Here is a 25,409-nt window from a genome sequence, read left to right as displayed (position 1 = left end):
GCGGAGTGGATCGTCGAGCCCAGCACCATGCTCTTCCGCAACAAGTGCTCCCCCTACCAGGGCCGCAAGCTTCGTGGACTGGTCCGCGAGACCTGGCTGCGTGGCGAGAAGATCTTCAGCCGCGACGGCGGATTCAGCACGAAGACTCCTTCGGGAGGCTTGCTTCTCGAGAAGCGCGCTTAATCATCTTATCCTTTCCGTTCGCTACTCTCCCGTTTCGGACTGTTGACAGCCCAACAAGCGGATGTTTCTTCGACGATATCCCTAAGCATCTCATTCAGACGACTGGCATGATACCCGCTTTTGACGACCTTACTAATGACATTAACAGCCTATACATCAGCGCATAGACCATCCCACAAGCGACGATGTAGACTTGCTTTGCTTATACACCTCGCTAGAAATAAAGAATTCATAAATACCGTTTCCATCGCAAGCAGCATAGCATGTGAACATGACTAGATACCTCGTAAAGAGTAAGCCCCTTGAATGGAGAAGCACACCTTACCCGACCACCCTTCACCGCCACCACCAAGCGAAGAACCCGAACTGCCCAACCCCGCGCTTGTTCGTCCCAGCTCAGCCCGCACGTGCACCCCCCATCTCGGACCTCGGGCGCCGCCCCGGAATAATGTAGTTGGTTCCAGCTGAGCCTTCCAAGTGTCTCATTTTTCAGGCATTCCCGTGCCTCTGCCGTCGGGGTTGGCTGGCTGAAACTGGACTTGCACTACTACGTACACTGAACTAACTGAGCTGAAATCCGACCCCCACTTCTCTTTCTCGAATACCACTGCCACACATATACACAATCTTCCACTTTTCCCAGGTTATACTTCAGGGTGGAAAAATTTCACATCTCTCTTGTGGATGAATGTATCTTCTATGCAAGTTTGACATCAACAGATTCAGTCATTCGTGAAATATCTTCATTCTGGCTCTCGCATACTAGGGGTAAAACAAGCAGGAGAAAGCAAGTGAAGAGAATCAACTCATTACTGACATGCGTGGTTGTAGCGCCTGGTTCAATACAGCACACGAGAGAGGATAGAACGGGGAAGAAGAACAGGACAAAGGCAAGCATGCGGGAAAAAGAGGAAGAAAGGGAGGAAGGAGGAGGAGGAAAAGATGCTTTCGCAAACGCCAAATAGGGTCACGCCATGCTACGGAAACCCGCCCAAGAAAAATTATAAGAGGCCTTTTTGTGTTGGATCGTGATGATCGTGGTTATCAGATTTTGCTGATCGTGCGTGTCACATCTCGGTGACAGGTACGAAGTTGGAAGAGGGGGAATTATTTCGTCTTTTTCTGCTCCTCGATCGAAATGTCCCCGCTGCCGACGCTGGCAGTACCGTCCAGAGAAACCACGTCTTCGTCGGGGTCGATTTCGTTTCGCACGCGTTGACGACCACGCTCTTGCATCGAGTCTCGGATCCGCCGGTTGACCTCGCCCAGATCGTCCTTGGATTTGATGGAGAGGGGCTTGAGGATGGTGTCGTATAGGAATCCGGCACTTCGGGATCGGCTCCGGCTGGTCCGGTCTTTGCTTCGGTTGCGGCTCTCCGGTTCGCTGGGTGGCATGCTCTTGAGGCGGGATTGGTAGGTGTCGTCTTCGGGGTGCTCGTGCGAGATGAGCTTCTCGGATTGGAAGTCGGGGAAGATCTCGGGGGCGAAGGTGTCAATTACGTCGACAACCCGGGCGGAGAGAGCCTGGCGTTCGGCACGGAGCTTCGCGAGCGAGTTGGCAGATCTCGGGTCGAGGGCGACCAGCAGAGGAGGCAGGGATTTCAGCACGTCGATACCGATCTCGCCGATACGGAGACCCGCGAACGAGACGGAGATCATGAGGCCGAAAAAGAAGATGGAGAAAAGCGTGAGGGGAATCGCGTCGGGGATATACGTCCTGGCGTTCATCCACCACGGCACCACAGAGGCGTAGTGCCCGTCGTGGCGGCAGTAATGGAGCCAGATGGTCACAATCACGGTATACCAGGTATACAGGGCAGGCGCTAATCCCATAGCCACCAGAATCTTCCAGGTTCCAACAACATCACGGCCTTCGAGCTTGACGACAGAGCCGGCCAGAGCCTTGCGCTGCTTCTTGACAGATACCACCTTGGCGGTCACGAACACCGGCCAGAACAGGGCCACGGATGGCAAGGTTCCGATTGCAAGCGTGAGCAGTTCGCCCACACGGTAGAGCAAAGTACCCAGGACCAACCACCACGGCCGGTGCTTCACATCACCCCATTCAACCTGGTGATCCCGAATTCCCAAAGCTCGGAGACGTCGGTTATAGTCGGAGATGGCCTTTTTCAACTGGAGAACCTTGGGCTCGTCTTTGAATTGGGTGTATCCTTTGAGCAGGCGTCGGTTGAGTTCGATCACAACGGGCAAAGGGAGCTTCATTCGCAAGGGCTTGTACAGTCGGCGTGTCGCTTGGATGACCATCAGCGTTTCATGATCGGGGGCCTGTTGGGTTACCGCAGTGAGTGCCTCCTGGATTGTTTCCAACAGAGATCCCACAGCGTTGCGCTTCGAGTTACCGCCAGCCTTGAAAGCCTCAATCTGATCCGGATGCACTTGAACAGGGTTACCGAACTCGACGACCGCACGGGAACGGAATTTGTTGGGGTGGAAATAGTTCATGCCACAAGGAATAATGGAGAGGCCACAGTTAGGATCCTGCGCGAGCGTTCCCAGAGCGATAATAGCGACACCAGCCTTCAACGGAAGCAGACTGGGGCGATCATGACTTCCACCCTCCGGGAAGATACCGATACAACCACCCGCGATCAACTCCTGATACACGGAGGCGAACATCTTGCTCTGATCAATATGGGGGGCGATCTTGAACGGGGTACCCTTGCGCAAAGGCTCGTAAAGCGGGTGATCCTTCTCGAAGTTCTTGAACGGTTTCCGCAGTCGTAATTCATTCGGACCCAGAATCTCCTCGATAGCCTGTTGTTCGGGACTCGTTTTGCCAACACGCGGGAGAATGACGGAGCCGCCGACCATGAACTGATCGGTGGTGAAGTCGGTGCCGATGCCACGAACGAGGGTCGGGTTATTTTCAGGGTCCGGCAGGTAGATTTCGCCCTTGGCGGGCTTGACATGATCCATCGATCGGACGACAGGCAGGGCGCCCATGCAGCCGGCCATGGTGCCGATGTACGGCTCGCGCATGGACTTTTCGGCGATCAAAAATGACGTTCTCCGATCGGCATAGTGCTTGAGGATGCGCATCAACAGAATCGAATCTACAAACTGATTGGCATGAGGGGCGGCGACGATAATGACCGGGCCGCGTTTGGGAATCCGCCATGCGCCGCGCGAATACACCTCGCGGAAGAAGATGTCGAGACAGAGGGTGAAAATCCACACTCCGAGGTCGTACAGCCACGGAATCATATATCTGCGCGCCATGACTGCGACTGTATTTCACTAATCTAGAGTAGTGCAGAGAAGGGGACGTCCAGCACCAGATAAAAAGAAGAAGGGAGAGAGATCAAATGAGTTGTGGTGCGTTGTTCTCAACTCATGACCGCGGGGTTTTCGTGCCAGTGACGTGAGTTGAGTTGGGATTAGACAACACCGGGCAGCGCGTAGCGTAACGAACAAAAAGCCGGGGCCGAGCGAGTCGAGCACGCGCGAGCAAAGCAAGAGATAAGGACCACCTTTCTCCCACCTTTCCTGGGGAAGAGCAACACCTAACCGTGGTCCAGGGAGGGGGGGGATGTGTTGGGGGTAAAAAACGAGAGAAGGGCGAAGCTCCCGCAGGTGCCAGATAACTCGTAACGAAAAATATCCCCGACACCTCTCCACCAAACTTGGAAAAAAATCAAAGGAACAAAAAGGTAAAAAAAACCAGCTCGCAAAAGATGATGATGTTCGATTTCCAGCTAGACTAGACTAGCAGGCCCCGACCGGTCCGTCCGTCCGACCGGCTCCGGGCTTCCCTTTCCTCCCCGGAGAAATCCTAACGGTTAGTACTAGTGCTTCTTTGGGAAAGTTATTCCGGAGTGGGTTGGACTGGTTGGGAACTCAACATCTGATATGGGAGGATAGTTGGGGATATTGAATGCTACGGATCCATGTCACTGTACTGATGGAAGGATAGATGGACCGGGTTCTAGAGCGATAGGCTGGCTGGCTGGTTGTCGATGATTCATGGGGTTGGGGGCGCGCGGGGTTGCGCGTGGCGGTCACGTGGGATGGTGTGTGTTTTACCGTTGCGGGTATTTGTAACGGGAGTGGGTTAGGGTGGGTGATGGTGTGAGCGTTGGTATGGTATTGTATTGGGGGTGGAAGAACAAGAGAAGTTTATGCCAGTTGGTGATCTGAGACTGGAACATGAAGCTGATGTGGTCCGACGGCCAGCGGCGAAGAGATCCGGTATTTGCACTGGTCAGATAGGGATGGATAGAAGTTTGTGAGTGTGTCGTCAGGAGCCCGGCTGTGTTTGACTGTTACTGGATTACTATACAGGAAAATGCAGGCCTTGCGGTGTTCCGTACGAGGAGGAAAGTACGGACGCAGTAGAGTATACATATATCATGTCCTATCCTTGCATGGACTAAAGTTCTAATGTGGCGATTAGTACAACTGAGCTCAGTCTCACCCAGGCTTAACAGACGCCGCCATTGCCTCCTGCCGTGACCTGGAGCTTCATTGGCCAATCATACGAGCGCAGCATCCTGCCGCCCGGTCACCATCGACACATAAATAGCACAAGGGGTGCAAGATACTGATCCTGCTGTAAGTTAGAAATCATCATCTTGACTCCAATATTATCCTTGCCCATCAACATGAGTCGCCAGCCAAGAATCGACTTACTCCAGGCCGAAGTCGACGAGAACGACCAAAGCTTCTTTCGCCTTTTGGTTGACGGTCGATCTATCAAATACATTACTATTGAACCTGGCATTTACAGCGCTGAGGATATGTGTTTCGGTCCCTCACTAATCTCCATGATGCCTGAGCTTCCCTCGGGGAATTGGAACGATGGGTTAATCGCAAAAGATCCAAACGACGATCGACCGCAATTTGCATCCGTCGACCTGACCCAGTTCCCGGGGGTTCAAAACACCTGGCATGAAACTTACGTTGACTACTTGGAGTTTTCAATCGGACGGAAACTACGAACGGGCATTTATGAAGCCAGGTGTTCCTTGTTCGCTGAGACTGTCGTCGCCAAGTTCGCCCGTTTCCCTTGGGAGATTGGATACATTGAGAACGAAACTACAGCATATCAATGGATATCCAGTCATGCTATCGGGCCCCGATTCCTTGGCCATCTGACAGAACATGGCCGGGTGGTTGGGTTCTTGATGGAACATATAACCGACGCGCGGCACGCTGGTCCTCAGGATGTTAAACCTTGCAGAGAGGTATTGTCTCGACTACATGATTTAGGGATTCGACATGGCGATACAAATCCCTTTAACTTTCTTATTCGCGGTTCGAAAGCTACGCTGATTGATTTCGACACGGCTCGCAAATGTGACGATCGCGATGTGCTCCTGCAAGAGATGAAGGATCTAACTGCATGCTTAAAGGATCTCTCTGGCAGAGGCGGCGGCGGTCTTCTCTAACATTGGCATCTTCTTTTCCCCCTAGAAACAACTTTGTGCTTTCGTATCCTTGGCGCTTGTTATCCTCCTGGAATTGCAATTCAATGGGACTGTAATGTAGTTGACTTTTCACTTATAGTATGTTGGGTCAACCTATTGGCCATCCTTTCGTGAAGGCAACCCGAGCTAAAAGATTCCCTAATGTGCGCACTCCACCAAGAAAAGCCCACAAGAGCTGAGAGTAGTGCAAAAGTACTAGCGGGAGGCACCAGTTCTATGGCGTAAGGTCTGGAGCCTACTCTACATATTCACCTAAAGTACAAGTTCAAAAGATAGCTTAGGCTTTTGGTCTAGACAGTGACAGGTAGGGAGAGGGCGCAGGTTGTAACCTTGGCCAGCCGCCTTCACCAGGCCGCCTTGCTAATACCTAGGATAGCGACAAACATGCCCCGTAATGCATGCTTCTGATAGACGCAAGAGCCAGTTGTCGGACACATCCAGATACCTGACATATTACGCGCTGAGCATGGCCGCCGGCTCGGAGGAAGGGGAGACGGCGGGGAAGAACGACCCCCCAGCGCTGCAAATTCGCACTTCACAAGGCTGTTTGGAAGGCAGTTGGCGAGGCGTTCTAGGAGGCTCTTCTAATAGCCCGAGCCCTCCGATAGATGAGGCTGTGGGCGACTGTCGGTCGTCCGCAGCCCAGAACCTACCAAGTATCCCCTCCGTTACGCGCTCTGTTTCGGTTGGTTTGGTTCCTTTCCCCAATCGTTCTTTCATTCTATCTTCACTGGAACCACCTGGACCCTGACTCTGGGATCCGAGAGCGGCACAGCAAGTATTTCTCGGGTGATTCACCCAGTTCTCCCGCCCTTCTTGAGATGGTTGAAAGTGGGATGGTTGTGTTTATCGCCAAACCAGCGGCTCCACAAAAGCGTGGATTGGCTGCATCATGCTCGGACCTCCAACGACTGATATGAATCATCAGCGCCTATACTCATAGGTGCCTAAGATTTTAGAGCGTAGGCGCCCTCTGGTTTTGGGTCCTCAGCCTGATCGTGTACTTCAAGGCGTACTCCTTTCGGGGAGAGAGAATGACATATAAGACGCCATGTCACCGTTCACATTCTCGTCTCGAATTGCAGTCCCGCCAGAGCCTGTTTGCGAGAGATTTTCTACCATGTAAGTTTGTTGTGGAGTCCTGGTGATATCATTGACATGGAAGACAAAACATCTCACTGATAATCCCAAATAGTATAAGCCACGGGATAGCAACCCATCATCGACCCGATCACTCATCCAGACATCGAAGGTCGTAAGGCTACACCATCCCACATGGATGTCCATGTTTTGCTGATCGACGATGCAGTCAATCAAGATGTGTATCCAATGGTACCGGATGTACACGTGTGGCTGTGAAAAAGACCGAGGAGTTCGAACAATGCGAGGAACGGCGAGGCACGAATGTCAAATGCTCTCCCATGAGATGGAGACCATTGGATCCTTCGGTCCACATGTGTGTACGGCATATGGTGAAGCCCGGCAAGGATGAAATGCACAGATAGGAGGATGCTGGATGGAGGGGGATGAGTACCTAGACGGTGATCTTTGTGAAATCCTCTTTGTTCGGGTAGTAGCTATTTAGTTGTTTCCCACTGTCTCTTGGTATACGTGCCCATTATTCCTGGTTTATTTGGCGAACGTGTTTCCCCGCTATTATTTCCCCACATTCTCTGACATGATCCTGGAAACTCTTACCCGTATACTTGCGACGCCAATGCAGTGTCCGGCTACGATGGTGGGGTTTGCAAGCAAGGCAGTGGAACCCCCATTCGGGAGACGCCATTTGTCTACTAAAGAACGGCGCGCGCATAATGCCCATGAAGCGCCTGGGATTACAACATAGTGCATCGAAGGGATCCTCCGTTCTGGGTGGCCGCGGGTGCGTTCCCCTGGTCCCGCGAATGGATAATCGCGAATGGTAGGCCTCCATTTTCTTGGAGAGCATTTCCGACGCGTACTTTTCCATCGAGTCAACTGTCCCGTGAGCGGCAATTCCAGCTTGTCGGGCAGCGGAATGGTCGAATAAGGTCTCATGTCGTCGACATTTGATCTCTCGAGGCGAGTAACGGCCAGGGAAGCTTCTCATGCGAGGTAGATTTGCTAGTAGTTCAGACTCCAGTCCAAATTTGCGCATCACATCCTTCCGTGACAGAGGAAGATAGTCGGTCTCCTCCGTGAAGCACAGTAAACAGACGCGATGGCAGGTGACCAGATATAGGTAGCCCCCGAACTCGCCACAATGGTCGCACTCGGCTGTGGATAGTTTCTTGTACAGGTCCTGGCATGAGAAATTGCGTGCCGTTTCTATGTTGATGATCCCGCGAATCAGTTCTGGTGTGTGAATGAGGATATTTCTGTACTGTGGGATCGAGTTCGTGATCAGCCTGGTTCTTTTGTTGACGCGTCGAAAGTCAGTGAATGATTGGATGTCAAGCTGCATGAGGGCCAGATGGATGATTTCGAGAGGGAGCCTCTCGAGTGCCCCAAGTCCATAGCGCGGGGGCGGACTAGAATCAAGATCTAATTGATTTTCCAACCCAAATTGTCTGTCAATATCATCTAATGTGTTGTCCGCAATCTTGAGAAAAATATATGTTGATTCGCTTGTCTTTTGGATTGCCGCCATACTAGTTAGTCTTTCGTGGCTGGATATGCCGAACAATTATGGGATTCCAGTCCCATTGAGAGGCAAGCTATCAAGGTAGTTGGACTCTCGTTATGAGAAGAAGCCCAGAGGAGAGAGAGTCAAAGGAAGACGATTTGCACAGGGGCAAGCGGAGAGATTCAGTAACCTATAAGATTATTGTTCTCCCAGATCACGTGGAACGTGTGGCTGACTTGAGCAGCCTTCCTTCCGACTCTTGGTCAGGCAGTCGATGACTCTCACTTCAAGTTTCTGCTGCAAGAACTCCATCATGATCGCCCGACTTTTGAACCCTTCCTTTGCTCGGACTGTCAGTCAATAGCCACACCGGGGTTCATACCATTTCCCCCCTCCTTATTTCTCGGGAAAGGCTTGGGTTTACATTCCGCAATATATTCACCGCTTGAGCTTTCTATGTAGAGGCCGTGATGCCAACAGCTCGCTCAGGCAAGCGCATGATTGCAGCGAGATATAAGCAGCCTTCGTAATGCCCTTCATGAGGCCCCATGTGCGGTCCATAATTTGAGGTCTAGGGAGGTGTTTTATAAGGCGCTTTCGATGCGTTACCAAACGTTTTATAGGGACCTTTGTAGATCATCAGATTCCTACCTGACAGCTTCCTAGAGTAGCATGCCGAGGGAGTGGCATGAGCGAACTTCGGTGTGATAGTAACCTGGATGGTGTGATCCTGGGCATATCTCACTTCCACCTTCAAGATGCTGTAGGGGTTGGTGCTCAGAAGGAGTGAACACTGCCCCCACTATAACCTCAGACTTTTGTGATATACGGTGATTATTAGAAGATCCTTGTAACGGTCGTAGTGCAAGAGAAGGAAGAATGAGCCGGGTTATGCACGGTGGTATTGGATCGAGAGGAGAATCCAGCAGGGGAGGAAAAAAGACAATATCTGGAGGATGTCCACACGCTGAGCCAAGGGAGTTTCATCATCAAACACATATAGTACAATCTATTCACAAATCAGATAGTTCATCACAACTTCTCCGCCTCAGCCATCAGCTCCTCAATCTTGAATCCCTGCACATCACCAGCAGTGAACATGCGCAGCAACTCTCCCTTGCGGCCACTAGCCTGACCCCCAAAGTCATAGAACCGCTGAACACAGCTCACCAACCAGCTCGCCTCGGTGATCGACACTCCAGAATCCGGCATCACCTGTCCATGCATCAGAACCAGGCCCTTCTCATCCGCCAAGTCCAAATGATGTGTGATTGTCGTGTGCGGCTGCGCAAAGGCTCCGTGCAACTTATATGCAGCCAGCGGCGTAAAGATAATAGTGGACGTATGCGCATTGGCCAAAGAACCCGGGGAGGCGGTCGTAGACGGCGCCGAAGCCGGTGGGTGGAAGGCCCATTGCAGGAAATGAATGTCGGCGCCGGAGTTGCTCTCAGCACTGTCCTCTCCCTCAGCCTGAGTGCGCGGCAGAGGCAGGATAAATTGAGGGTTCTGGCGAGCGGCGGCGGCGATGCGCTGGTAGGTTTCGACGGGGATGACGGCGCAGATGGAATGGGAGTTTCCGGCGTGGCGGAGACGCCAGATGGCTTCGATTTCCTTGGGCGGGAGGCCACGCACTTTCTCAACGTCAATGAAGGAGTCGAGGGGCTTGATGCCGCTAGATTTGGCGGCGGTCGCGGCACGAGCTTGGGGAGTGGGTGGAGGCGGAGGAGGAGGAGCGGCGGCGGAGGGTTTGGGTGGTTCGGGCGTAAGAGGAGTGGTGGCTTTCTGGCGGAGGTCGTCGATCTTTTCTTTGTAGGCCTCTTTCAAGGAGTTGATGTTTTCGTGTCCCTCGCTGGAGTGCACTGGTGAGTAGTTGGATTCATGGCTGTGGCGGCAGTCGACTCACGATTGGGCTTTCTCGTCCAGCTTCGCCCGGTACCTCTCCAGCACTTGGTTGGGGTCGTGGTGCGTGGCGAGGAAGCGGACATCATGCACTTGGGCCCAGCGCTTCTGCTGGGAGCGCAGGAAGGTGTTCCGGCTCCGCAGCAGAGATTGGAAGGCGGAGGATCTGAGGGACGCCATTGTGATGCTGCAGGTCTATAGAGTATTGAAGGGAGAAAGATAGAAAAGGCGGCCGGCCGGACAGATTCGGACTAGGCACTAATTACGTAAGCGACTCGTATACTGAGCATACAACAGCATCAATTCCTACTCTGCATGTCGGTCATCCAGCAATTTTAAACGGCTTTTTAATAGGTAGACTGGTGCATACTCCTGCATCATAGGTACGGCGATGCATATTGACTGGCAGTCGAGCGTGTCTAGTAGCACAGCCAGCCGTGATAATGGGAATGACGCTCAGCAAGCGGCTATCACTGTATGACCGCGGAAACCATAGATCATCAAAAATAGACTTGACACCTGCCCACGATATCGATGCCATTCTTGGGAGAAAAGGGAATGGGCTCGTCGTGTCGGAGCAAGATGGAGTGGGCGGCCGGCAGTCGGCCTCGATCTCCTCCAGGTGGGAAATAGCCGGTGGGGATGTCCGGCAAGCAACAAAGTGGGGAAAACTGGGGGGTAGATGAGCACCAAGAAATAGCATCCTCAACGAGGAACAGAAGTCGAATCGCGACATACATAGCAGCAAGGTAGCATACGAAATCGCATCCCCGCATAGCAAGGCTGGGCTCTTTGTAAGTTTCCCACCCGAGTGGGGGAGCAGGGACCCAGTCAGCTCGAGGACAACACACTACGTAGGATGCCAGCCTTTCCCACTTGTCCTGCCTCCTCATATGTCAGTATATAAGCATACAATGTGCTGAAAAGTGGCACAACGATTGTATATACAGCTGAACGCAACGCAACTAGCATGTCTCCCACTGAGGAAGAGATCGGTTTTGACGACGATGTCCCGATCTTGATTGTAGGCGGAGGCCCATGCGGCCTGCTCCTTGCGTACTTGCTCGCCCAGCTTGGAGGTATGGAATAACCTTGACATAGCAGTTCACAACGGAGCAGAACAGCTAACAGGCTCTTCAGTCCGATCCTTGTTGTGCGAACGTTACCCCACCAGACTAGATGCGCCCAAAGCCCATGCGTTGTCCCCCAGATCGCTTGAACTATGCCGTCAATACGGCCTAGATGTGAACGAGATCCGCAACACCGGGACCAGTCGGAGAGAGGCATTCTGGGTAAATTTCATCACTCATTTGAATGGCAAGCAGGTGGGCAGGCTTCCGTACGAGCGTATGGACCCGGAGGTCCTGGAGAGCACCCCGACGGTAAACACATAGATTCCAGAAATTGGGAGTTGAGATTACTCATGTGGATAGATGATCCACAACATCCCACAACCGGATTTTGAGGAGTTGGTCGCAAAGAAGTTACTCAAGAACAACCTGGTGGAGATGCGCAAGAATCATTCCGTCGTCCGACTTGTCGATGTAGGTCCTTGAAGACCAAGCAGAGTCTGAGCTCTTGCTAATATCTGATTAAGGGCGGTGATCATGTCCTAGCCACTATTGAAGATCGTGTCACAAAGCAAGAATACATAGTGAAGTGCAGTCACTTAGTTGCATGCCATGGTGCCAAGAGTGCTGTCCGGAAATTCTTGGGAATCGAGAGCGAGGGCGAGGATTCCTGTAGGTAACAAACCTGCATGAAGTTGCAAAACTAATCACTATAGACGAAACAATGATGACAATTCATATTAATGCCAACCTGCACCCTGTGGTTCAAGAGCGAGTGGGCATGCTGCACTGGGTGATGGACCCCGAAGTCTCCGGCTTCATCATAGGATATAACTTGGAAGGGAACCAAGTCCTGATCTGCAACTTCGATGTGAGTTCCGGTCTTGTACAACTGCATTTGTCTTTGTTGGTTGCTTTAATAATCATTCCCAAGCTAACTTGGCAATAGTCTGAAAAGCATCCAGTCGAGACATGGGATGAAGAGCTTTGTCGCAAGACTGTCGATGCAGCTATCGGTACCAAGATCCCATACGATGTGCTGAGCTATCGACCTTGGATTTTGAGCAGAAAGGTTGCGCATTCCTACCGAGCGAACCGGGTATTCCTGTGAGTGCCGTGTCCCCACCAAACCGAGCCTGTACTCAAGCAATTCTACAGAGCCGGAGATGCTGCCCACTCATTCCCACCCACTGGAGGACTAGGCCTGAACAACGGTCTGGGAGATGTCCATAATCTCGCATACAAGCTCGCCGCGGTGCATCATGGATGGGGAGGCGACCGACTTCTGGACAGCTATGAAGCTGATCGGCGACCAGTTGCTTGTGTCAACTCGGAGCAGAGCGTCAAGAATGGGAAGCAGATCTTTGGACTGTTGAAAACGCTCGGAACTACCGACCCTGACGTTCAAGTCGCGAGACAAAATCTATATCGCAACATCGAGGATCCGCACATGATGAAGGAGATCAACAAAGGCATCGAGGGCCAGCGGGAGCATTTTGACAATCTTGGACTCCATGTGGGCTATGTGTACGGGGACCATCGACGGCCAGACTGTGCCTCGATTTATGAACCAGTGTGCGTTCCGGGGGCTCGTCTACCTCACGCATGGATCCGACTATTGACCCCAGATAAGCTGCGACTCCCTCCGATCGATTGTTCCTATGTGGCCGAGCTGTCTCCTGAGGAGCTTCGGCTGAAACAGTACTCGACACTGGATTTGTGCGGGTTCGATTCCTTCACCCTCATAGTGGACGTGAAGTCAGCAGATCATTGGGGGCCAATTCTGGAAGAGGTGAAACGGCAAGTCCCCGGCAAGTGTGCTGGTCTGAAAATGGAGATGGTTAGCCGCGGGGGCACTTTTGACCTTCAACCCGGAGGTGGCGGACGGTGGATGGCGCTGACGAGACTGGCCGAGGGCCACGCCATTTTGGTCCGACCGGACCAACACGTTCTAGCGCAGTTTGAATATCCGGGGGAAGCTAGTGGGGTCCTGGGGGAGTTGAGGGCGCATCTGGCGTGGGACGAGTGAGCGATAGACGGTTGTATACAGAGCCGTCGGGATGTCCAAGAGGTGGCCTGATGCTTGTCTGAGGGAGGGGGGGTTGTCGTGTTGCTGTACTCCGTACTCCATAGGACTTGGTGCATCCGACGGGTAGAGAATAGATGACTATTTGCTCTGATAATCCGCGATGCAAGGCATCCGAGAGACTGGGACGGTCTCCGGCAATCCGGGGAGGAGAGGAGACGGATAAGACAACAGCCGCTCCCCACCTCCCACGGTGGGGACAAAGCAGGCGGTTCGTGGAGAAAGCGTGGAGAAAGCGTGGGGAGTGACGCCATGGGGAAAGAACCACTGACAGGAACACGCGGAAAGCAGTTGCCGACCCCTTGCGCGTTCAGCTATAACTACGCGCGCTGCCTGCTCATCCATTACCCCTCCCCCTCCTTGTCTTCTTCTTCATTCCCCTCCTGCAACCCTGGTGTCTTCTGGTCGCCATCCATCCGTCATGTCGCACTCTGCTGCTGAATTGGAGAAGCCCACGGGCGAGTACCGTCAATACTTGCCCGATCTGAGTTTAAAGCGCTTCCAGGTGATGCAAGGTCAAGATGCCCATGAATACGCACATGATTTCAAGACATTGAAGAACCCCCCGTGGCTGCATGGCCTCTACATGCACTGGGTGGATTTGCTGCAGGAGCCGTTCAAGGGCGTCACCACGGATGGTATGTCATTTTCCTCTACTCCCCGCACAGCAACCAGTTGACGCTAATGCTCCTCAATTATGTAGGCAACGTTCGTCCCGGCCTGTTCACGCTCCAAGACGAGGATGTCCCAATTGGCACCATCGTGGAAGCCACTCAGAATGTGCTGTCCCTCGCCGACGAGAAGCAGCGCCAGAAGCTGTCCTACCACATTGACTCCCCTGAATGGCGGACCTGGTCGAACCCCGAGTTCCTTCTGGCCGACAAGGGTCTGCGACTCGACGAGATTGACACCAAGCTGCGTGATGCCATCCTGAATGTCTTGAAGGCCACCCTGTCGCCCGAAGGTTACGACAAGGCGATCAAGGCAATGCGCATCAACCATTTTCTCGGCGAGCTGGTCGAGTCCACCAAGGTCATGAATGAATTTTCCTACAACTTTGTCCTTTTTGGTCGTCCGTCGACCACACGGCCGTGGGGCTGGTCCTTCTACGGCCACCACCTCTGTCTCAACATCTTCCTATACAAGGGTCAGATTGTCGCCTCTCCCTGGTTCACCGGCGCGGAGCCCAACGAGATTGATGACGGCCCGTACGCGGGCACTCGGATCATGCAGGTGGAGGAGGAGCTTGGCCTGCGACTGATGCAGTCCCTAAGTCCGGAGCTTCAGCAACAGGCTCGCGTGTATGCAGAGATGCATGATCCTGCCATGCCACCAGGCCGCTGGAACCGCGATGACCAGCGCCACTTGTGCGGTGCGTACCGCGACAACCGTGTAGTACCTAATGAGGGCATCACGGTTGCTTCCTTCACAGCGGAACAGAAGAACTACATGTACGGCATTTTCGAGCAATACCTCTTGTACCTCCCTGCCCGGGCGCGTCAGTTGAAGCTGGATCAGATCCGCCAGTACGAGTCGGAGACTTACTTCTGCTGGATTGGTGGATACGGTGATAGCGATCCGTTCTACTACCGGCTCCAGAGCCCCGTGGTTCTGATCGAGTTCGACCACCACTCCGGTGTCTTCTTGAACAACGAGGAGCCGAAGAAGTTCCACATTCATACTCTGCTGCGCACACCGAATGCGGGAGATTACGGCCAGGCTTTGCGTCCTCAGATTCCAGCCGTGGAGGGCCTCAATGGCAAGGAGATTGTCTGGGAGAAGTCCGCGCTATGATGTGGATGCGTGATAATATATGATGAAGTTATGTGAATGTTCTTGTGCATAGAGTGTTATATAGCGTACATACGCATGGAATCTGTGATATCCATCCTTGAATTGCTGTCACTGCGATCAAGAACCGTTGTATACTGTGCCGGGGGCAATCGTATCTTGTAACATTTATCCGGTAAGGACTCGGACCTCCTGCCCGCTGAGTGGAACTGACAGCAGCCGATGTCGGGAACATGAATTGCTCTTCTAGGCGAAGGATGGCGTTCTGTTTTCGACAAAGAAATCAACCTCACCCTCAATGAGGCTGCCTAGCAGATAACACTACTAGCCTGAAACGAGGGCAAACAGAAGCTTCCAAGCTCAGCAATAAAACCGGACTTATTGCAGGGATCCTAACCGATACCGTGACCGGGGCCGACAGCTGCTGGCTTGTCGTTCCGCACCACCTCTCGGCCCCGTATCGGACCCTCTCCAGGAGTCCAGGTGGCTCCTCCTACTTCTTCACTGCCAATCGCTCCTTTCCGCGTTCTGCCGCTTTGTCAATCTTGCACCAACCAAGGCAATTCCAAGCATCAAGGACGAGTTTTTCTTCCTGCGGTGCTCCACCCGACGCGAGGAACTCATGTGCATCGAATCCGTCACCCCTGCATGGACAGCAGGCTGCCAAAAACGATATCCTGAAAGAAATCGAGCATTTCACCGATGCCAGGTCACTGCCGAGTTGCCGAGCCATCTTGATTGTCCGGCGCATCTCGGTGAACACCGATGCTCCAACCTGTTTTTGGCCTCTCCAACTGAAGTATGACAGGGGTGAGGTGGTTAAGCGTCGGGCGTACGCAGGCATTCAGCCCATTCAGACAGGTCCACCTCCTTTACGAGTCCGATTGAGCTGCGACAGCCAAAGCCCCACGGCCTGCAGACAAAGCAATCGCTTGCTCGACGACGTGCTATCCCAGGTGGAGTCATCTCCATTCAGATGGATACGAGCTGTGCGTCGGCAGCGATCAGCTTTTGTGATTGTGTCTGTTCGCAGAATCCCAACGCCGACGCAATGTGCATGGAAGAAGGACAGATGTGCGCTAGCTTCATACTCGATTATAAAGACAGTTCGCGCAACATATCATCCTACCATCGTCTGGACCGGATCGTTTATCCGGATGTTTCGATATGCGACATGACACGTCGACGTCAATCGCCGCTTGCGAGTATAGTATCTGCCTGTCGGAAAGGACCGCCCTTAGCCCGTGTTGGGGATGAGATTATCCACCACGAACCTATTAGGGCTGCAGGAGCTACCTGGAGCTGACGAGTCCCCATGGACTGACCGCGCTGGCGAACATCGGGGCCAAATGAGGGCGAAAGATCGATTTTGACCAGCAGCGGCTCGACCCGCTGGTCGGGTCGAACCGCCTGGCGGATCTGGCTTCTGGGCGCTTCGATCCGAAAAGCCCCCCAAACCCACTACACAATTCTCGCCAACCGGGGCTGATCGCTCAGATGGACGCCCAGCGGCTCGGGTCATATACCCTGAGGGTCACGAATGGTATCACGTTGGCGGGTTAGCATGAATCTAATTCAGAGTTCCGACTTCGCCCCGCGTGATGGAGTCTGTACCGCTCGGTCTCTTCGATGGGTTCTTGCATCATTTGCCTCTCATAAGGCTTTCCCTTTCCTCTTCTCGATCTGAACCGTTATTTTCTCCCGGCTACTCTCACCTCACGTCTCTGCCAACTCCACTTTGACGGGTAGTGGGCTACAGAATCCTTCTGGAAAGATGGGCGAGCTCCAACATCCCGCCGACACCCCCAATGTCCCATTTGCCCAACGCCCGATCATCATTCTGGGTGCTGGCATTATTGGCTGTGCTACGGCTCGACAGCTCCTGCTGAATGGATTCCCAGTGATCTTGGTCGCCGAATACCTACCAGGAGATCAAGACTTTCGGTATGCATCTGCCTGGGCCGGAGCAGCATGGCACCCCGCGGGCGGGATCAGTTCAGAATGGCGATATCTGCAGGCCATCAGCCATCGCCACCTGCTGAAGATGGCTCAGGAGGAGCCTGAGTCTGGAGTCAGTATTGTTGATGCCCTCGAGTATGTCGAACGACCTCCTTCCGAGAACTCCTCGGCCTGGGGGAAGACCGTGGCTGCCAAGGTAAACAATATCGCAGCAGCAGGCACCTTGAAGCTGACATGAGACCTAGTGGTGTGACCTCCTACCGGGTGAATATCCTTCAGGGTTTAGCTGTGGATGGTCGTACGAAACCCTCGTCACCGATCCCACACTCCATATGCCATATCTCGGGAAGAAGATCACCGCTCTGGGCGGCCAGTTCATCCGGAAACGGGTGGAGTCCCTTGAGGAACTATACCGCATGTTCCCTGAGTCCAGCATCTTCATCAACGCCAGCGGGATCGGGAGTAAGACCCTCAAGGACGTGCAGGATGACAAATGTTTCGCCGAGCGGGGCCAGAATGTGTTCTACAAGACGGACAATTGTCACACAATGTACTTCCGAAACGGCCAAGAGTATACCTACGTGATCCCTCGCCCCATGTCACACGGGGTTGTTCTTGGGGGGGTCAAACAAGCAGACGATCTGTAAGTGTGATGCGGATACTTCAACTGAAATCGACAACTGACCATGAACAGATCACCCGAACCCGACATGGAAATTGCCCGAGATGAGATCGCACGCGCTCATCGTCTGGCACCGGAAGTCGTTCCCGAGCATCCCTCCGAAGATGCGCTCAGCTACATTGTTGGCATCCGGCCGTCACGACAGGGTGGATTCCGCCTGGACTCGGAGCAGCAGGGCAGCCGCATCATCCTGTCTGCGTACGGCTTCGGCGGAGGCGGGTATGCCTTTTCGTATGGCGTGGCAGATGCCCTAGGAAAGATGGTGGAAAAGGTCGAGCGAGAGAATGTGATTCTCTAACTGTTTCCATCAGGGGATCATGGGATCGGTGCTGGTCATTGCCCGTGGATGGGACATTCGAGTAGATGATACCTAATAGCATACATCTAGTAATCATAACTGAGAAGGAATATTAAGAACAGACCTTGACACAAAGTAGATTATCCTGCTCTCAGTTCACGAAACAGGCGAGAGTAAGAGTAACTAATAATTCCATCCAACCCACCCCATCCATCCCATCCCACCTTACATATACCTAATACCTACAAGCGACACCTCAGGCACCACCAACCACCCCCGTAATAAACACCGTCACACCCCCGTAAAGACTCCCCCAAACCACCCACCCCACTGATTTCCAGCTGACAAATCTATGACACCCGCCAAGCCGATCGCTCGATTCTCGGGCCGTGATTGGTTCTGGCCCTGATCAGCGTGGATTCGGTCCCGTTGGGCGTCAGCAGAGTGCATTAGCCAGTACTCCGTAAGGTATGGAGGAGTATGGAGGAGGAGGGGGTGGTTGGTTGGTTGGTTTTTCTGGGGAGGTGTTTGTGGAGGGTAAGAAGGGGAAGGATTTTAGGTTTTGGTTGTATTGGGACGTGTGGAGGGGACTGTTTTGCGTGGAAGTACTGCGGACTGGATAGGTGAGGGTGTGGTATATAGGTGTGTGGGTGAGTGGTGTGGTGTGGTGTGGTGTGAAGGGGGAGGGGGTTATGAATTGACAGGGGTCTTGGTTCTTATATCTACGTAATGTACGGAGTAGTGTTGACTCTAGTTGAAATTGGATTTTGGAACAAAAAGAGGGGAAATCATTGAAACGGACAACAAGACAACTACATACATATTCACATTCAGATTCATCTCACATAAACCCAACTCCACCCTAAGAGGAGAGCACGGAGGTATGTTACAAATACCTAATAATCATCTTCTCTCCCCTCGACTGCCGCCATCGATTTGTACTTTGCAACAACTCCGGACACCCTCGTACCACCCACGGCCATTTTCTTAAAAACCCCTCCGTGACCTCCCAACTCGCTGGATCCGAGGGCTCCCCCCACACCAACATACTGCATGAATCTGACGCATTATCCCAGAACCCCATGACATCGTGGCATAGTTCCTCATCATCGAACCGATCCGCCATCATGACCAGATTATCGCGCAGTCTGGGCAACGGGAAGAAGTCCAGCCAGGGGTGATGCGGGATTTTAATTTGGAGCTTGGTGGGTCGTAAGGCGACGGGGAGTTTGTCGGTGCTCCCTTCAATGGCGTCGGGGGACAGCGTGTTGAAGAGGGAGAGAGCATCGTCGTCTTGACACCAGGTGGTGTCTTTGCCTAGACCCAGGACGGACATGTTGGCCACAAAGGCGCGGAAGACGTTGACCTTGCTGAGGGTAAGGAGGTGGTCGGCGGATGGGGAGCCACGGAAGTAGCTTTCGTAGGCGACGCGGGTGAAGTGTTCGAAGAGTTTTTGGATGTCGATAGGCATGCTGGGGGTAGAGGTACCATTGCTGACATTAAGCATACAGCGGGATTGCTTGGGGGTCAGGGAGGAGTCGGAATCCGGGGATGAGCTGTGCTCGGGGTTGGGGGAGCCGCCGACTTGGGATGCTGCTGATGGTCGGGGGACCAAGGCATTGTTGCGTTCTGCTTGTTTGCGTTTGCCTGGGGAGAGAGGGTGAGTTGGGGAAGAGGATGATGGAAAGGGATGATGGATGGGGGAGGGAGAGGCTCACGGTATGCGCGCTGGTTCAGCCGATTTTGTCGTCGTCGGCGCTCTTTCCGATCGCAAAGACCAGCCCAGTCATCTTCGGCGTCCACTGGAGCTGCAGCGGCGGAGGCCACGGGGGCTGGTGGTGAGGAGCCTGAGGAGCCTGAGGAGCCTGAGGGCCGCGCGGGCTCTTCCTGGGTGGGGTCTGGACGGGGCAGCGACTCTTGCAGGTCCGATCCCATGTGAGTGCTGAGTGGGTGCGTGGATGGCTACAAGGCTGAAGTGTGGGTGATGATGACAGATGACCGCAGGATAAGGGGATTACAGCTATAACAGAGTAGGAAAGGTAAGTGGCACGGGATGGAGTCCAGAATCAGATTGCAGGAGCGCCGTAGCTTTTAAGTCGGGGGAGGGGCGCCAGATTGCCTCGAACCGTAAACTCTCCTCCGTTTCGTCCACGCCGCGCTTGCCCCAATCGGGTCGCCGCCAACGGTCCGGATCGACGGTATGGTTTGGTAATTACGGGAATACCATACCAGGCCATTTCTTAAGAACATCGCAATTACATTCTGGGTCGCTCATAGCTCTATAATCACTCTCGTACAGTATCCCCGGGATCAAGCTCGCTCTGCAAGAAGATCTACCTACACTGTACCGGTAAATAGTATACACGAAATCCATCCAACGCCGTGCTCAGCAAACAAACCTCATGACTTAAGAGTCGTTCTCCCCATCTCCCCTAATAACCCTCTCCAGATGGGCTCTCTCGCCGCTGTTTTCCACCAGATTTCGAAACACGCCTCCCTCGATGCCGAGCAGCTCCTGTGGTGTGCCAAACTCCACGGCCTTGCCAGCATCCATCACGAGGATCCGATCAAAGTCCGCAACCGTACTGAGCCGGTGGGCAATCACCAGCAGCGACGTGGCATTGCGTCCAAACTCTTCCCGGATAGACCGCTGAATCAAGGTTTCTGTCTCCATGTCTACGGCCGAGGTGGCCTCATCCAGGATCATGATCTTGGGCTGCGAGACTATGGCTCGCGCCAGGCAAAGAAGTTGCCGTTGCCCTTGCGACAGATTGAGTCCACCTTGGGATATGACCGAGGACAGGGACGCGAAAAAGTTGATGGATTTTCCCGGCTCCATAGTCGAGGAGGCAGACGAGGACGATGATGGCAAGGTACTACTATCGCTGAGTTGCTCGCTCCCCGGTTGTGATGCCAATGTCAATGTATCCTCGAACGAAATCAGATGTACCCTTTCCAGGGCGTTGTAGAGCTCTAGGTCGGTATACTCGTGAAAAGGGTCCAAATTAGATCGCAGGGTCCCGGAAAATAGCACCGGGTCTTGCGGTATGATAGCAAGGCGGCTGCGTAGGACTTGGAGCTTGATCTGCGAAATGTCCAAACCGTCAATCAGGATGCGGCCCTGTCGGGCCTCGAGGAAGCGGAACAATGCCAGGGTGAGTGAGGATTTCCCAGCCCCAGTGCGGCCCACCACGCCCACCCGTTGGTTATTCTCCATGGTAAAGCTGAGCCCGTCAACTACGGGCGGCAGATCGGGTGCGTAGCCCACGACCAAATCCTCGACTTCGACCTTCCCGCGCGTCGGCCACGCTGCCGGGGGGTTATGTCCCCCTTGCTCCTCGGTCTCGATGGCAGAGTACTCGAGCACTCGCTCAGTGGCATTCATATCCGTCTCCACATTGGCATAGAAACGCAGACCCATCGACACGGCATAGTTGTACTGCAAGGCAAAGGTCATTGCGAAGCCTGCCAAAGCCGGAGAGATGCTGGGCACGTATACCACCAAGGCCGCGGTCATTGCAGAGAGCACGGCGCCCGCGATACTCATCCGAAATGCTAGCCAGCGATCCAAAAGCCACAGGTACCACGCCGCTTGTGCATGGCGATCGAGACGCCTGTACATATCTTGGATATAGACCTCAGCCTTGTTGAAGGCTCGAATGGTAGTGAGTCCGACTAGGCTGGAACCAAACCGCTCGAGGACAGGGCTCTTGGCGGTGCTTTCGAGTCGCTTGATTTCGCGCATTCCGGTCAAATAAACCTTGGACAGCTGGAGGCACAACACCAGAAGGATACAGGCAAACACCAGCAGCGCCGGGGAGACCAATACACCTGCTGCTAATATCCCGACAAGCTCCAACACCTTGTATACAAAGTGCCCAATATCATAACCGAGTCTCCAATCCAGAATATACATGTCAGATGTGAATCGGTTAAGGATCCGGCCAAGAGGCACAGTGTCTAGCCATCGCAGCGGAGACCGCAGCACAGCTACCAACAAGTCATTGAACAGTTGCCGTGAAGACTCGACGGAAGCAAGGGCAAGAACCAGAGTCCTCAACGTCCCTACGACACATGCGGCCACCGAAAAGCACACATAGATGCTGAGATAGAACATCAAATCTTTGTCGACAAATTGCATGCCAATCTGGTTCACCGCATTTTTCGAGATCGTTTCTGAGTCTGCCGGCTGGGACGAAGAAGTCGAAGAGCCCGTCCATACGCTTACCCACCAAGACTGAAAGGTCAGCTGTAACTCCAAGTAACAGAATTAGACACTTACTCGGCCAACGATAAGCGCCATGAAAATGGCATAGGCCAGCAAGGTCAGCACCCACAAGCGCAGACACTTTCCTTTGGTCACATATGTCGTATATACTTCCAAGGACACAGCTCCCTTCTCACGCTTCTCGTCTTCAGTAAACTTCCTCGGTGGCTCCATGACACTGGTTGCTACTGAAAAGCCGGACCCAGTGGAGACACGCTTCATTGGCGTTGCAAAATCCTCCTCTACCATGTCTCCCTTATGGATGTCTGCTGGATCAGCTGTCTGTCCTAACAGGTCTAGCAGGTTGTGGGTGGCCGCTAGTTCATCGACAGTTCCGGCATGCACCATAAGCCCATCTGAGAGGAGGACGCAGTACTCTGTGCGAGACAGACACAATCCAAGATGATGTGTGACCAGGATCCTGGTCCTATTTTGGCCGAGCTTTCCGGTTAGAGCATGCTCATAAACATGACGCCCAGTTTCAGCGTCAAGTGCGCTGAATATATCATCCATAACTAGGATACCAGCCCGCGAATACAGTGCACGCGCAAAGGAAATGCGCCAGCGCTGACCACCGCTCAGATTGATCCCGTTTGCGCCGATATCAGTCAGATCAGCGTCTGGCAGCATTGTGATGTCTTTCTTCAAACCCGCCGCAAAAAGTACTTTGCGGTATCGATACCGGTCATACGGAAGGCCAAACAGAATGTTGTCCTTGATCGTGGCATTCTCCAGCCAGGGGTTCTGAGCTACATATGCCACAGCTGAATCGATGATCCAATTGTGGCGTGTGGCTCTCTCATCGTATCTTACCCCCGGAGAAGGAGCATGTGGCACTGCGACGGTCCCAGCCAAGACATCGCATTCTCCTAAGATCGAGGCCAACAGGAGACTCTTTCCTGACCCAGTCTTCCCGGAAATCACACTTAGCTTCTTAGGAGGGAATTGTAGGGTGAGATCCCGGAGAACAAAGCGCTGGTCCGTGGCACATTCCATCCCACTTTCTTCATCCTCCTCTCCTGGCCATGCAATCGTGGCATTGTGAAAGGAGATCTCGTCGACGTCAGATGTATGAGGTGTCTTTTCAGCCGAATTTAAATACCGATCGATCCGATCCGCGCTAATCTTGGCCTCCATCCCTTTTGACAGCAAGTCAGGCAAGCTTGCCATCGCGGACTCTAGAGAGCCGAATACTGAAAGAGCTGTAAACGCCACGGAGGCCGACAACTCCCCGTGGGTCAGGGCATACACAGTCAGGGAAACTGCAGACAACATCAAAGGCCCCATAATCCACACAGAAACCATGCCAATAGTGTATAGTGACGTCTTCCACAGGAGCCCTAGTTCGACGCGGCGCTTCTCCGTAATGCGGTCCTGCCATTGCTGTTCCAACGCTGCAAACTTGATCTGGCGGATGCCCTGTAGAACCTCGGCTACAGCCCCCATCCGTTTGTCGCTTGCCTTCATGTAATCCTCTTGTGCTGCGGCATAGTTTTTCGTCAGATAAGCGTTTATAGGAGCCACCAAAAGGGCTGTGGCGACACCTGCCAGCAGGCTTGGCCATCCGATGAGATGGACTAGGAAGGCAGCTCCGATGAGTAGTCGAATCACACACGAGGGTATTAAATAGTTGAACATGACGAAGTCCGCAATCCGTTTCGAGTCAACCGAGGCGAGGTTAATGGTACTCTGGCTGTTGCCTTTATTCTCCTCTTCTTCGTCCTCACAGTCATGATCCTCTCCTTCGGGCTCGTTAAATACCACCTGCTTTATGTCCTTGCAGCGCATTGATTTGGCAAACACGAGGGCTGAAAGCCCCTCATATATCGGAATCCAGAGCTTCGCATAAATGATCCACCAGAGCCACGATTCGATGCTGGAGGCGAGAATGAGTACTGCTGCCAGTCCGAATACCCAGACCCACGCCTGATCCACCTCCTGGGCAATTGAAGAGCGGCCCTCGAGAGCTTTCAATATTCCGTACATAGCCACCTGCGGACCGAAACTTAGCGCGCACGCGACAATGCTCAGTGCTGCTTGAATGATAAGTGAGTTCTTGTGGGCCAGCACAAGTGATTTCCATAGCTCTCGTGAGCCTTGGGTCTGCTCAAGACGTGTATGAAGGGTTTGCGAACGGGCAGTAAATGGCAGTTTCGGAAGGTCATCAATGTCCAAGCCCTTGTTCGCCATGGTATAGTTCAAAAGACCATTGACCCAGCTGAAGGTGAGCCGTTCCAAAGCACTCACGGTACGTTCTCGGTCGACCACCTGGCCATCATAGCGCACGTCTGGACGTCGGGGAATGAGAATGCAAAAGAAGGCCCTGATACAGGCAATCCCAACTTGCCCTATTGTTAACCCTAGCGACGCATAGTTCAGGTCGTATCCAGCGTGCCAAGACAGTGCAGCCTCCAAACAGGGGATGATTGCGGCGACTGTGCCGGCCCCAAACCCATATACTCCTAATATGTATCGCTTCGTAGGTGCTGGTTCAACGAAAAAGCCGACTGTTTGTAGACAAAGGATTCCCTGAAGTTTCCCTACGCGTTAGGGTAAGAGCGAATGTGAACATGTGTGTCAAAACTCACCCAACCCCCCATCTGCAGCCAGAAGGGAACCACAAACTCATGTTGACCGGTGGTAATTGGAAGAATAGCCTGTGCCAACGATATGCCCAGCCCGATGACTGATAGTACCGCTATAGCAAATCCCTGCCAGAGATCTGAGAATTCCTCCAAGGTCCCGTCGGTAGCTTCCCCATCTTCATCCTCATAGCCAGGTTTGTCGAGAGCGTATAGAGATGGTGTTGTCGTTTTGCCGTGCATAAATCTCCACACAATCTGCAGTGATGCAGGAACACTGCAGCCTGCGATTAAGAGAAGGCCTATAGCGCTTATCGCAATGGACGCCATATCTGAGCTCGATGCCATCCCACATGAAGGCTGAACAACATCCAGTGCTGGTAGTCAAGAATATTGACGCGTCGGGGATTGATTGTCGACAATAAACCTCTAGATCAATATGTGATCTGGGAGATGTTTTTGGTTCTCCACGAGTAAAGCCTGCATTCCGTCTGCATTCTTACCGCGTGCCTTGCATCAAGGGTGAGTGCCCGCGATCGC

The 25,409-nt window shown here is 53.2% G+C and overlaps 11 protein-coding genes across 11 annotated transcripts; 6 read left to right on the top strand and 5 right to left on the bottom strand.

Moving 5' to 3' along the window:
• Nucleotides 1-53: 53 nt before the first annotated feature.
• Nucleotides 54-3,423, bottom strand: BO80DRAFT_359353 (putative glycerol-3-phosphate acyltransferase Sct1; the record flags this gene model as incomplete). The annotated part of the gene is made up of 2 exons (XM_025715925.1): nucleotides 54-178; nucleotides 1,512-3,423. The coding sequence occupies 2 exons, from the start codon at nucleotides 3,421-3,423 to the stop codon at nucleotides 54-56; spliced, it is 2,037 nt and encodes a 678-aa protein (XP_025573682.1).
• Nucleotides 3,424-4,596: 1,173 nt separating this feature from the next.
• BO80DRAFT_426614 (alpha-galactosidase A precursor) lies at nucleotides 4,597-5,792 on the top strand. The gene has a single exon (XM_025719810.1). It carries the CDS (start codon nucleotides 4,806-4,808, stop codon nucleotides 5,589-5,591), a length of 786 nt encoding a protein of 261 aa, XP_025573681.1. The 5' UTR covers nucleotides 4,597-4,805; the 3' UTR covers nucleotides 5,592-5,792.
• Nucleotides 5,793-5,915: 123 nt separating this feature from the next.
• BO80DRAFT_128456 (uncharacterized protein) lies at nucleotides 5,916-6,534 on the top strand. Its single transcript, XM_025713559.1, has one exon. The coding sequence runs from the start codon at nucleotides 6,025-6,027 to the stop codon at nucleotides 6,379-6,381; it is 357 nt and encodes a 118-aa protein (XP_025573680.1). The 5' UTR covers nucleotides 5,916-6,024; the 3' UTR covers nucleotides 6,382-6,534.
• Nucleotide 6,535: 1 nt separating this feature from the next.
• Nucleotides 6,536-7,192, top strand: BO80DRAFT_128457 (uncharacterized protein). Its single transcript, XM_025713560.1, has 3 exons — nucleotides 6,536-6,752; nucleotides 6,826-6,885; nucleotides 6,940-7,192. Exons 1-3 carry the CDS (start codon nucleotides 6,682-6,684, stop codon nucleotides 7,133-7,135), a joined length of 327 nt encoding a protein of 108 aa, XP_025573679.1. The 5' UTR covers nucleotides 6,536-6,681; the 3' UTR covers nucleotides 7,136-7,192.
• Nucleotides 7,193-7,638: 446 nt separating this feature from the next.
• Nucleotides 7,639-8,259, bottom strand: BO80DRAFT_318711 (uncharacterized protein; the record flags this gene model as incomplete). The annotated part of the gene is made up of 1 exon (XM_025715096.1): nucleotides 7,639-8,259. A coding segment is annotated over one exon (621 nt), but the record flags the coding sequence as incomplete, so codon positions are not given.
• A 791-nt stretch (nucleotides 8,260-9,050) lies between these two features.
• BO80DRAFT_385598 (ATP11 family protein) lies at nucleotides 9,051-10,328 on the bottom strand. The gene is made up of 2 exons (XM_025716990.1): nucleotides 10,139-10,328; nucleotides 9,051-10,084 (listed from the first exon to the last, which is right to left on the bottom strand). Exons 1-2 carry the CDS (start codon nucleotides 10,312-10,314, stop codon nucleotides 9,268-9,270), a joined length of 993 nt encoding a protein of 330 aa, XP_025573677.1. The 5' UTR covers nucleotides 10,315-10,328; the 3' UTR covers nucleotides 9,051-9,267.
• Nucleotides 10,329-11,104: 776 nt separating this feature from the next.
• On the top strand, nucleotides 11,105-13,474 carry BO80DRAFT_385597 (uncharacterized protein; the record flags this gene model as incomplete). The annotated part of the gene is made up of 7 exons (XM_025716989.1): nucleotides 11,105-11,213; nucleotides 11,275-11,516; nucleotides 11,568-11,678; nucleotides 11,732-11,876; nucleotides 11,921-12,075; nucleotides 12,154-12,311; nucleotides 12,363-13,474. 7 exons carry the CDS (start codon nucleotides 11,105-11,107, stop codon nucleotides 13,231-13,233), a joined length of 1,791 nt encoding a protein of 596 aa, XP_025573676.1. The 3' UTR covers nucleotides 13,234-13,474.
• Nucleotides 13,475-13,597: 123 nt separating this feature from the next.
• BO80DRAFT_410603 (DUF3500 domain-containing protein) lies at nucleotides 13,598-15,184 on the top strand. Its single transcript, XM_025717932.1, has 2 exons — nucleotides 13,598-13,928; nucleotides 13,994-15,184. Exons 1-2 carry the CDS (start codon nucleotides 13,712-13,714, stop codon nucleotides 15,082-15,084), a joined length of 1,308 nt encoding a protein of 435 aa, XP_025573675.1. The 5' UTR covers nucleotides 13,598-13,711; the 3' UTR covers nucleotides 15,085-15,184.
• A 1,365-nt stretch (nucleotides 15,185-16,549) lies between these two features.
• BO80DRAFT_426610 (FAD-dependent oxidoreductase) lies at nucleotides 16,550-18,149 on the top strand. Its single transcript, XM_025719809.1, has 3 exons — nucleotides 16,550-17,236; nucleotides 17,286-17,683; nucleotides 17,735-18,149. The coding sequence occupies exons 1-3, from the start codon at nucleotides 16,856-16,858 to the stop codon at nucleotides 18,018-18,020; spliced, it is 1,065 nt and encodes a 354-aa protein (XP_025573674.1). The 5' UTR covers nucleotides 16,550-16,855; the 3' UTR covers nucleotides 18,021-18,149.
• A 636-nt stretch (nucleotides 18,150-18,785) lies between these two features.
• Nucleotides 18,786-20,100, bottom strand: BO80DRAFT_426609 (DUF3425 domain-containing protein). Its single transcript, XM_025719808.1, has 2 exons — nucleotides 19,739-20,100; nucleotides 18,786-19,667 (listed from the first exon to the last, which is right to left on the bottom strand). Exons 1-2 carry the CDS (start codon nucleotides 19,953-19,955, stop codon nucleotides 18,907-18,909), a joined length of 978 nt encoding a protein of 325 aa, XP_025573673.1. The 5' UTR covers nucleotides 19,956-20,100; the 3' UTR covers nucleotides 18,786-18,906.
• Nucleotides 20,101-20,174: 74 nt separating this feature from the next.
• BO80DRAFT_410593 (P-loop containing nucleoside triphosphate hydrolase protein) lies at nucleotides 20,175-25,278 on the bottom strand. The gene is made up of 3 exons (XM_025717931.1): nucleotides 24,876-25,278; nucleotides 22,303-24,816; nucleotides 20,175-22,257 (listed from the first exon to the last, which is right to left on the bottom strand). The coding sequence occupies exons 1-3, from the start codon at nucleotides 25,215-25,217 to the stop codon at nucleotides 20,428-20,430; spliced, it is 4,686 nt and encodes a 1,561-aa protein (XP_025573672.1). The 5' UTR covers nucleotides 25,218-25,278; the 3' UTR covers nucleotides 20,175-20,427.
• Nucleotides 25,279-25,409: the final 131 nt, after the last annotated feature.

The sequence above is a fragment of the Aspergillus ibericus genome, assembly GCF_003184845.1.
Source record: "Aspergillus ibericus CBS 121593 unplaced genomic scaffold BO80scaffold_29, whole genome shotgun sequence".
NCBI lineage: Eukaryota > Fungi > Ascomycota > Eurotiomycetes > Eurotiales > Aspergillaceae > Aspergillus > Aspergillus ibericus.
This window is presented reverse-complemented; position numbering and strand designations above follow the sequence as displayed.